Genomic DNA, 11087 nt, shown 5'->3' on the forward strand with positions numbered 1-11087 from the left:
CCCACCTTCCCGGTTCAGCCCCAGAGGGCCGCTGCCCCCCCCCCAGGGGCCGCCACCTTCCAGGTTCAGCCCCAGAGGGCCGCTGCCCCCCCCCCGAGGGGCCCCCACCTTCCAGGTTCAGCCCCAGAGGGCCGCTGCCCCCCCCCCGAGGGGCCGCCACCTTCCAGGTTCAGCCCCAGAGGGCCGCTGCCCCCCCCGAGGGGCCCCCACCTTCCAGGTTCAGCCCCAGAGGGCCGGCTGCCCCCCCCCTCGGAGGGGCCCCCACCTTCCCGGTTCAGCTCCAGTAGGAAGAAGCCGGCCCCCCCAACCCGTTTGACCAAATGAAGCCAGAGGCTCAGACCCGGGCAAGCTGCAGTCAGGGGAGGCCGCCTACTTTGCGAGCACATGCACACTTGGGGAAATCAAGGCACGCGTGGAGCATCGGGGTCTCGTCTTCACACCCTCCCTCGGCGGGCCTGGCTCTCCGCTGCCGGCATGTTCTGTCGTGACCGTCCCACACCGGGTGCAGGACCCCGGCCTCACGGCCACCAGGGTGGGCGAAGGAAGGAGACCTCCAACTGCAAGGCGCGGAGCGGGGAGCCAGGCAGCCCGGCTCAGTTCCCAGGCTCCCGGAGTGACCACGCGACCGCAGCGCGCGGCCGGGCGGAGCCGGGCCTGCCTGGCCACGCGGCCTCCCTCTGGCAGGGGCCAGCCTGCTTCCTTGGCGGGGCCCAAGTCTAGACTGCGTATGACTCGTCAGATCAAGGCCCGCGAGTCCTGCACAGCTAACAGGGGCTCTCACCCTACCACTCACTTAACCTAGCGAGTCAACCTTAAAAAATTTTTAAAGATTTAGGCAGAGTTACAGAGACAGAGAGAGGTCTTCCATCTGCTGGTTCACTCCCCAGATGGCCACAACGGCCAGGACTGGGACCAGGTCGATGCCAGGAGCCAGGCGCTTCTTCGGGGTCTCCTACGGGGGTACAGGGGCCCCAGCACTTGGGCCATCTTCTACTGCTTTCCCAGGCCATAGCAGGGAGTTGGACCCCAAGTGGGGCAGCCGGGACTCGAACCTGCGCCGCACGCAGTGGTGTGACCCCCCCCCCGCAGCACAGCACAGCCTCCCTACCACGGATCTGCAGGCTAGGGCAGGGGGACGGGGCGTCCGGGGTGGGGGCTGGGCTCAGGTCCCACGGCACTGTGCCTGCCACTCACGGTCCCTGCAACGCCTCCGCCCGCGCCCCTGCAGCGGGTGGGCGGGGCCCCAGCGCCGGGAAGCCGCAGGGGCGCGGCCCTCGCTCCAGGCCCTACACCCCCCTCCCCTCCAAGTCCCGGGGGTGGCCCGCGGCCCGAGAGCGACAAAGCACCAGCGAGCCTCTCGCCGTCTCCAGGGCTCCGCACGCAGACGCGATGGGCTGGGCGGCACCGGGTGCGTCTGGAGCGCACGCTGCCCACTTCCCCAGGCTTCCGGGACCCCCAAACTGCAGGGCGCAGCAGGGCAGCCCCCTCGAACCACGCACTTCCGCTAGAAACCAGCCAAAAATAGCCCCTTCCGGCCAAGTCGGCGCCCCGGCCCGCCCCTGTGGGCGGGGCCCCGTCACAGTCACGCCCCTCGCTTCCGCCTCGCGTCCGACCGCGCCAGGCACCGCCGCGACCCGCCCTCCCGTGACGTCACTTCCGGGGCGGCCCCGGGCGGGGCCCGCGCGGGCGCCGCTGTCCTGAGCTGTCTTGGCTCGGCCGGCGGCCACGTCCTCGCGCCGGGCAGCGGGCGCTTCCCCGCCGTCCGAGGGCCGCCGGGCCGCCGCGGGCCTGCCGCGCCTGGGTAAGGGGCTCGCGCTGCCGTCCAGCGGGCTGCCTGGACCGGCCTGGGACTGGGCGCCGGGGTGGGGGCCGGGGGAAGGCTGCGGGGGGCCGGAGGAGGATGAATGGGGTCGCAGAGGCCAGAGGAGGGGCGGGGGAGGGGGCGACTCGGGCTGCGGGAGAGGGGCGGAGTGGGCCGAGGCCCCGGGAGCGTGGGTGGGGGCCCGGCTTGGGGCCCGGCGTGGCACGTCCAGGGCCGGCCTGGGCCCCAGCGAGGGTGGCCCTCAGAGGAGCGGTCCCTTGGGCGAGCCGGGCCTCCCTGCAGACCCTGCCCGGCACCTCTGCCTGCACCTGCCGGCCTCCGCGGGCGCCTACACGGCTCGGATAAACAGCGCCGCGTTCAAGACGCGTGCGTGTTCCCTTGACTTGCCCGGTGGACAAGCAGTGTCACCTCACCCACGGTGGCCGCGGGAGCTGGGCCGGGGCGCCCGGCTCGCGGAGGCCTGGAAGCGGGCGCTGCAGGTCGCACTGTGCCACCTGGACACATCCTTTGGACCGCGGGGCAGTGTCTGTACACACAGAACTGTGTTCCTTGGGCTTCTGCCACCAAAGTCCAGCCAGGTGGCGTGTCAGGGTGGGGTCCCTGTCCCTGGGGTGGCGATCGCGGCTGCTGATAGGCACTGATGGCCTGTGGCCGTGGCTCTGAGCACTGCCACGCCCGGGGGCAGGGAGGTGGACACCCGGGTCCAGTCTGGGAGGCGCCTCCCCCCGGGGTCTCCGGCTGCGTCCCCCTGGCAGATCCACCCCCTGACAGCCCTGTCTCCGACTCAGCGCGAGCATGACTCTTCCCTGGTTGTCCTGCCTGGCCTCCCTTCCCCGGAACTCGGGCCACACTCTCGTGTAAGGCTCACGGAAGCCCTTGTGGGGGAAGCTACTGTGTGAGTCTCATCACAGGTTTGATTATGAGTCAGGGCGGGACCGGGTCAGAGCGGTCAGTGTCCAGCGAGGGCCTGCCCTGACTGCGTGCGGCCGATTTCTGTCCCTGCGGCAGTGACCGCCGGAGGGTGAGCGGGCATGGCGTCCGCCTGGTTCCCTGAGAAGCTGGTGGAGCTCCCGAGACGGCCATGTGAAAATTGTGTGTGTGTGCGATTCCCCACGGACACGTGTGTGACTGCCGTGTGGGCCTGTGTGGTGAGGGGCGTGTGCGTGCCTGCAGCCGCGTGGTGCACACGTGTGTGACTGCCGTGTGGGCCTGTGTGGTGAGGGGCGTGTGCGTGCCTGCAGCCGCATGGTGCACACGTGTGTGACTGCCGTGTGGGCCTGTGTGGTGTGGGCCTGTGTGGTGAGGGGCGTGTGCGTGCCTGCAGCCGCGTGGTGCACACGTGTGTGACTGGGCAGCTGCAGGTGTGTGTGGCCGTGTGCACACATGGGCGTTTGTGTCGGAAGCGGGTCTCTGGGGTCCTGGTGCCTCTCCACCTGCTGACGTCGCCTGTCCTGTGTGGGCGGTGAGGAGCCGCGTCCGTAACCTCCCGAGTGTCCATCAAGTACCCGTCCGCTGGCGGCCGCTTGTTTCTTTGTGCTGCTCCTGGAGTCCTCCAAGGTTTCTCTTGGTTCCTGGGAAATGTGCCTGCTGACAGTCAGTTCTCTAGATTATTCCAGCCCAGTGTGCGGCAGTGTCCAGTGGGGTCGCCGTGCCTTCCGCCCGGAGCACAGGGACAGAGTCCCAGTTGTTTTCTCTCAACATGGCTGTTCTTCAGAAGTGTCTTCCGCGGTGGTGCCTGCCCCTGCAGCACAGCGGGGCTGTCCTTGTACCTTTCCCGCGCAGGCCTGCCCAGGCCCTTAGGTCTGTTTAAGCAGAAGCGGGATCCTGGCGCGTTTGCTGTGTGCCACCTGCGGTCCCGTCGATGCGCGGAGCTCCATGGGTTCTCAACAGCTGCTGTAGTATTTTACAGTGAGTGAGCCCGTGCCTTGCGAAACTACCCGGTTCCTTGGCACGTGCGCTGGCGTTTTCCCTCTGGGCGCGGCTGTCCAGTTGCTTCCCTAAAGAATCCCCGCTGTGGAGAAGGCTCCGCCAGCACTGCGACGTTGGAAGACGATGTGTGTGGTCATTTCCCGGGACGACGGCCGGCTGACCACCGCTCGGGCCTGCGCCGCCTCCTTGCCATGTCGCTGTTCCTAAGGAGTGTTGCTTCTTCTTCAAACCCTAGATGCACCTGTTTCCAGAGTGGAGCGTCTGCCTTCATCCCACCTGTGCACGAAGCATGCCATGGCCCAGGGGTGCACCTCCTGCAGAGCCAGACCTCACCTGGCCCGCCCCCAGTGCCCAGCCCGCAGCTCCCCGACGAGGAAGATGGCCCAGTCCAGGAGTGCGCCCTGAGCGGCCGCCTCTGGTGAGTGCCCGGCCCTGCAGCTGGGCCTGCCCGTTTGGGCATGGCCAGGGAGCCTGGAGAAAGTCCGCAGGGGGCTTTGCATGGTGGACAGGGTGCAGGAAGAAGGCAGGACACAGCAGGGAGCTGGATTAGAAGCAGGGTGGCTGGGCTTGAACCACGCACCCTGGTGTGGGCGTGAGCATCCCAGGAAGTGGCTTAATCCACCGAGCCACAGTGCCCGCTCCGGGTCCTGCCTTCTGAGTGGACTCAGTGGGCAGGCCACAGCAGGGGCGGGCATGAGGGCTCTGGGACCACACGGTCCCTCCATGCCCTCTTGTGCTTTCCTGACGCCACGCGTGTTACTGCAAGAGGTCGTCCAGGCCTGTGTCAAGGGGAGTCCTCCGTGCAGGGGGACGCTGCGCCTCCTGCCGCGGGGGATGGAGGAGGAGGCTGCTGCCCCGGCTCGCACGCCCAGGAAGGAGGTGATCCGGATCCACCCGTCCCCTGATGGCTCCTTTGCCGCCTTAGCTGGAGTAGCCACCCTGGGGTCGGCTGACGGCTGCAGCGGGGCTGGCCCGCCTGCTGCTTGTCTGTGTGAATCAGGTTTTACCGGATGCAGCCACTCCCACCCTTACACATCCACCACAGCCTCACCTGTGGCGGAACGCAGTAGCCACGGCCGTGTACCCCACGCCCTCCGGACAGAGGTCCGCTGACCTCTGCCCACGCACGGTGCGGAGGCTGCACGGCCTGGGTGCATTCGGGAAGCCAGGACCCTGCGTGCCTGTCAGAGGCCTCTTTTTTTTCTTTTTTAAGATTTTATTTATTTATTTGAAAGGCAGAGGCAGAGAGAGGTCTTCTATCCACTGGTTCACTCCCCAAACGGCTGCCACAGCCAGAGCTGGCCCGATCCAAAACCAGGAGCCAGGAGCTTCTTCAGGTCTCCCGCGCGGGTGCAGGGCCCGAGGACTTGGGCCATCCTCCACTGCTTTCCCAGAAAGCTGGATCAGAAGTGGAGCAGCCGGGACTCGCACCGGTGCCCGTATGGGATGCCGGCACTGCAGGCGGCGCCTTTACCGGCTACACCACAGCGCCAGCCCCCCATCAGAAGCCTCTTGGCACACTAACCACGTCCCATTCACCCGGCAGGCCCCGCAGATCCAGGGCCGGGCACGGGGCGCATCTCCGGCCGTGGTGTTCAGTGCAGGAGCTGTGACCAGCGGGGCACCCTCTAGGTGCTCGTCCTGAGTCGGAGCCCGCCGCCTGCCCTGGCCCTGGCCGGCCTCTGGGCCCTCGGCGCTGAAGGCCCTGTTAGGATGCTGCTCTGCTGCTTCTCCCCGCCCCACTCCTCTCTGCTGAGACAGAGGATGCTTTTGGCACCCAGGAAAGCAAATGCGGATCTGGTTGGTGAGGCCGAGCCACTTTTCCAGACCCGTGAGACGGTTTTGGAGGGCGGTGCCTCTGGGGTCGGCAGCTGGCTCGTGCGTGACGCCCTGTGGGACGCCTGCATCCCACATCTGCGTGCCAGGGCGCAAGTCCCAAGCTGCCTCCGACCCAGCCTCCTGCTAATACACACCCTGCTTGGCACCCTGCCACCCACGTGGGGGATCCGGCTTCGACCTGCCCAGCCCCAGCTGGTCAGGGTGTGCTTCTTGGGCTGGGCCATGACCAGGCCAGTAGCCGTGCGAGGCGCTTGCTTGGTGAGCTGAGACAGGGCCCTGGGTTACTGAGGTCAGGAGCTGGGGCTCGGACCCATGCAGATGCACCCCCCCCTGCTGTACTGCACCTTGTTCCTAGGGCAATGGCCTCTTACCCCCGAGTGAGGGATGGCAGCTGACCTGCACCCCAGCCCCAAGGCTGCTGAGTGCGGGTGTCCCCGGGACCCTGCAGTGCTGTCCTGACTGTGCAGTGTGGGTGTCCCCGGGACCCTGCAGTGCTGTCCCGGCTGTGCAGTGCGGGTGTCCCCGGGGCCCTACAGCGTTGCCCTGACTGTGCAGTGCGGGTGTCCCCGGGACCCTGCAGCGTTGTCCTGGCTCTGGAGCGCGGGAGTCCCCGGGACCCTCTCCTTTTCCTTGTCCTCAGCAGTTTTGCTCCAAAACCAAACCAATGGAGCTGACTGTTCCAAAGACCTGTTGAGGCCTTCCAGGCGTCCATGTCACCCCTTTGTGTTAGAATGGGGGACCTGGCTCTGCTTCCGGGGCACATGGCAAAGGGGCCATGGGGACCCTTGCCTTCTCCGGGGTGAAGTCATTCATTCCTTCAGCCATTCTTCCATTCATTCATTCAGCAGCACCCTCAGGGGCAGGTGCTGTGGTCCCCAGGCACTAGAGACCAGAGACAGAGGGTGCCAGCCCCCGTCCTTGGAGTGGTTAGGGTGGGTGGCAGGTGGTGGGGCTGGGGGGACAGAGCGAGAGGAAACATCTGGACAGGAGAAGACCCTGGGGCCCTTTGAAGATGAGCAGGGCACCTAGGCAGCCTGGTGGTGGGAGCTGCACAGCGGGGCCGGTGTCTGAAGGGCATGAGTGTGGAGGACCCTCGGGGCGGGAAGGGGTTTCAGCCAATGGAGGCAGCTTAGGGGACACGGGGATGTCATGGCAGCCGTGGCGGGGCAGGTGTCTCAGATGTGAGTCATTGATGGCTTTGAGGACGGACAGGGAGAGGACACTGGCCCTGATGGGGACCTCAGGGCACTTTCATGCAGAGACCTGAGGTCAGGTGGCATCGCAAAGCCACGCTCTGCTGTGCTGTGGATCTCGGGCGCTTCGTGGGAAGGGCCTGGCAGAGACCAGTGTCTTGGGGCAAGACTGGGTCAGAAGTCAGTCCGAGGCTGCCACACCGTGCACCTGCACAGGGCGGGGCTGTGGCCCCGGGGAGGGCTGGGCCTCTCGGGCTGCCCTGTGGGACTCGTGTTGAGCGCGGCTGAGCACAGGCCTGGGGCAGCCCCCAGGACCAGGCGCCAGCTCCCTGTTGCACCCCGTGGTGAGCGACTCCAGCCTGGCGCCTGCAGAGGGACCTGGTGTGAGTGTGGCGAAGCCCTGTGTCCCGGGCGGCCGGTTCAGGCCCAGTCTGCACCGTCTCCCTGCTGGACACCCGGGGCAGCTGCAGCAGGTCCTTCCAGCCTGCCTCCGTGGTCCCTCGCAGCACACCCCTCACTGAGCCCGCCTGGCTCGCTGCCCCGGCCAGCCCTGTCGACCCCAGCCACACCCTGCCGAGGTGTCCCGGGGGCTCCTGCCAGAGGACCGACATGCCTCAAGCCCCCAAGGCCTGCCTGGTGCCGTTCTCCCACCCCGCCTCCCAGCACGGAGGCACAGCCCCGCCCGGCGCTTGCGCCAGCCTGCAGTGGCCTCTGTGTCCCCCGCTGGACTGCAGAGCTGCAGGACGAGGGGCTGCTGGTCATCTTTCACCCTCCGTCTACTGCCTGGCGTCTGAGCACACACCTGGTGGACGCTGGGCAGCTGAGAACAGCTGATGGGCCCCGAGGCCTTTGGCCCAAGTTAAGCCGCTGCACTTCTCACGTCAGAGTGCCTGGGTTCCAGGAGCGATTCCGGCTTCCAGCTGTCGGGCACCCTGGGAGGTGGCAGGTGATGGCTCAAGAGGTTGGGTCCCTGCCACCCATGTGGAAGTCAGCCTGGCCCAGCCTGGTCACTGTGGGCATCTGGGGAGTGAACCGGCCAGTCTCCACTGTCTCTCCTGTCTGTCCGTCTCAGCCTCTTCCTTTTACGGGAGTGTGAGGGAGAGGAAACATCTGGGCAGGAGAAGACCCTGGGGCCCAGAGGGGTGGCAGGTGCATGGCGGCTGGCCACGCGGCACTCCCTGTGTGAAAGGTGACGGCGGCTGTCCGGGGCCTCCTGCAGCCCGTGGAGGAGCCACGGAGGAACTCGGCAGCTCTCGGCCTGGTGCTGAAAGGGTTCTCTCTCCACGGATGCCGCCTCGGCCTGGCACTCTCTACGGCTCCCGCTCTGATCTCCGGGCCCTGGGGCTAGGCGTCCGAACGGTTGTCGAGAAGTGCTTCAGACCCATCAAGGGCGAGGGGTGCGGCAGGCGGCTTCCCATGCCTGGCATGTGCTGGCCTGTCCTGGGCGCCAGCCATGGGCTGGCCATCCGTGGGCGCCCTGGACCCAGCCGGGACCCCTGTGCAGCAGGTGCAGTGCTGAGCCCGGGCCTCAGGCGAGCCTCGGTGTGGCTGCCCGGAAGTCTGACCGCTGTGCTTTCCCGGCGCAGGTTCCCTGGCCGGGCAGGAGGGAGCCGTCACCAGTCTGAGCAGCCGGCCGGCCCGGCCTGTCCGCAAGATGTGGGCAGCCCTCGTGCTCCTCTGCATTTCCTCCTTGTCCTTGTCTGAAAGCCGGGTGGCGTCCCCCGAGGCACGTAAGTGAGAAAGCGGGGTGGCTGGGGAACTCTGGCTTCCTGGGTGCTGGGCTGGGCGGGGGCTTCGCAGGCCCTGTAGGGGGTGCCCCCGGGGACCCAGGCCGCGCCGCCCTGGAGCTGAGCCGCAAAGCCATTCATCCATGCATCGGATACTAAGTTCATCCAAGCCTCGTCCAGTCACACACCAGATACCTCCTCAGGCGCTGTTCAGCCCTGAGCCCTCCTGCTGCGAACCCCTTCCCAGGCCGGGAGCTCTTTGCAGTGGGGGCGGGGGTGGGGGCGGGGGTGGGGCGGATGTCCTGGGACCCTGGTGCTTCTGGAATTCGGTTGCATCTGCACCGTGCAGTTCTTGGGCTTTCCACAGCTTGGGGGTGGGGGGGACGGAGGAGCCCCAGAACCAAGTACGGGGGCTGCCCTGAGGGGCCGTGCAGGCCCACACCTCGCCCTCCTGGGCTCTGGCCGGCCCGCGACTCACACGACCGCATCCGTCTCCCGTCTCTGGCTTTAGGGCCCCTCATCCCTCATGGCACATGGAACAAACTGGTCAAACGAGATGCATCAGTGGAAACAGCTCCAGGGACCGAGAGTAAAACGCCGGCGCTGGCGCTAACCAGCACGCAGACGCCGGGGACCGTGGTGACCGGCCATGCCTCCACGGCCATCACGGCAGAGACGACAAACAGCACAACACACACGGCCCCGGCCACTGTGCAGCGGACGACGGGCGGGGCGGCCTCCCGAGCACCCTCATCACCCACCTCAGCTGTCCCCACGACCACCGCTGGGCTTCTGCCCCCCAGCACGTCTCATGCCCAGGTGCCCGGCAGCAGCTCTGTGCCAAGAACGGCCACATCGGCAGCACCAGCCACAAGTGCCCACACCACTGCCGTGACCACTGTGCACACAAGCAGTCCCACGGGCACCCACGGTCCTTCCGAGCACACCCCCGGGAACGCCACGGCCAGCCCCGCACCCACCACGGGTCCCCAAGCACAAGGCCCCACTGTGCAGGTGCCAACACACCCGCCTGTGGTTAGCACGGTACATGGGCCCACGCCCACCCCCTCGCCCACAACCCTGGAGCCCAACACCTCTACCCCCACCCCCAGCCCCTCCCCCTCCCCCAGGCCCTCCCCCACTATGGCTTCCACGTCGTCCACAGCAGTGACCACCACCAAGCCACCAGCTGAGGAGCCGACCACCAACTCGGGGCCAGCGCCTCCCACCCACCTGAGCCCTCAGGTGCACACCACATCCCCTACGACACAGCCAAGCCCTGCCTCGCCCACTGGGGCGGCCAGCAGCCCGGGCACTGTCCAGACGCCAGAGCAGGTGGGGACCAGGGCCACGACCGGCTCTGCCTCCACCGGGCTGACACCCAGGAGCTCAGGGGACTCGCCGACACCAGCCACAGACTCGTGCCCGCCCAGCACCCAGGGCCGGTACCTGGTGGTCACCACCAAGGCCCTGAGCCCTTCCCCGGTGAACAGAACCTTCCTGGTGGCGGTGCTCGTGCTGGGGGTGACGCTGTTCCTCACGGTCCTGGTTCTGTTCGCCCTGCAAGCCTACGAGAGCTACAGGAAGAAGGACTACACGCAGGTGGACTACCTGATCAACGGCATGTACGCAGACTCGGAGATGTGAGGCCCGGCCCCCTGCCACGCCCGGTGCTTCCAGACCTGGGGTGGGGTCTGGGGATGACGTCAGATGTGAGACCCGGTCCCCCCGCCACGTCCAGTGCTTCCAAACCAGGTGGGGTCTAGGAATAATGCCAGATACAAGGCCCAGCCCCCGGTCACTCCCAGTGCTCCCAGACCTGGGATGGGGTCTAAGGATGACGTCATACGAGGCCCAGTCCCCCCAGCCACACCCACTGCTTCCAGACCTGGGGTGCGGTCTAGGGATGATGTCATAGGAGGCCCAGTCCCCCGGCCACGCCCGGTGCTTCCAGACCTGGGGTGCGGTCTAGGAATAACGCCAGATGCATAAACATTTACATGCTATCAGATTAACTCCCTGATCATGGAAGACTGCAGCTTTTTTCATATTTATTTTTGTAAACAGTCGTGGCGCCCGGCACCGTGGGCAGGGCCCTGGCCCCTGGCTGTGGTGCGTGGGATCCTGATTAAAGCAATGGCCGCTCTGTGTCTGCCTCTGTTCGTGTGTCCTGCCCACGGCCACTTACAGCGGGCCTTTTTCTTTTTAAGGTTTATTTATTTACTTGAAGGGGAAAGGCAGAGTTACACAGAGAGAGGGAGAGACAGAGATCTTCCACCTGCCGGTTCACTTCCCAAATGGCCACAATGGCCAGGGCTGGGCCAGGCTGAAGCCAGGAGTCTAGAGCTCCATCCAGCTCTCCCACGTGGGTGCAGGGGCCCAGGCACTCGGGCCATCTTCCACTGCCTTCCCAGGCCATGGCAGAGAGCTGGATCGGAAGTGCAGCAGCCGGGACTAGAACCAGCGCCCATACGGGATGGCAGCAGCTTAACCTGCAGCACCACAGTGCCAGCCCCTAGAGTCAGGATTAGAATTTTGTTTTAAAGATTTATTTTATTTGAAAGGCAGAGTTACAGA

General features: G+C 66.4%; 1 protein-coding gene across 1 annotated transcript; it reads left to right on the plus strand.

Moving 5' to 3' along the window:
* The first annotated feature begins 1661 nt into the window (after positions 1 to 1661).
* C1H11orf24 (chromosome 1 C11orf24 homolog) lies at positions 1662 to 10658 on the plus strand. Its single transcript, XM_051827840.2, has 4 exons — positions 1662 to 1801; positions 3987 to 4169; positions 8370 to 8513; positions 9022 to 10658. Exons 3-4 carry the CDS (start codon positions 8438 to 8440, stop codon positions 10155 to 10157), a joined length of 1212 nt encoding a protein of 403 aa, XP_051683800.2. The 5' UTR covers positions 1662 to 1801; positions 3987 to 4169; positions 8370 to 8437; the 3' UTR covers positions 10158 to 10658.
* The last annotated feature ends 429 nt before the right edge of the window (positions 10659 to 11087 follow it).

The sequence above is a fragment of the Oryctolagus cuniculus genome, chromosome 1 (genome assembly GCF_964237555.1).
Source record: "Oryctolagus cuniculus chromosome 1, mOryCun1.1, whole genome shotgun sequence".
NCBI lineage: Eukaryota > Metazoa > Chordata > Mammalia > Lagomorpha > Leporidae > Oryctolagus > Oryctolagus cuniculus.

What these genes read in the sequence shown, in the direction of transcription:
- C1H11orf24 (XM_051827840.2), top strand. Translation starts at nt 8,438, where the DNA reads ATGTGGGCAGCCCTCGTGCTCCTCTGCATTTCCTCCTTGTCCTTGTCT. An exon ending in GGTGGCGTCCCCCGAGGCAC is followed by an intron (nt 8,514 to 9,021) that starts GTAAGTGAGAAA and finishes CTCTGGCTTTAG; the next exon opens with GGCCCCTCATCCCTCATGGC.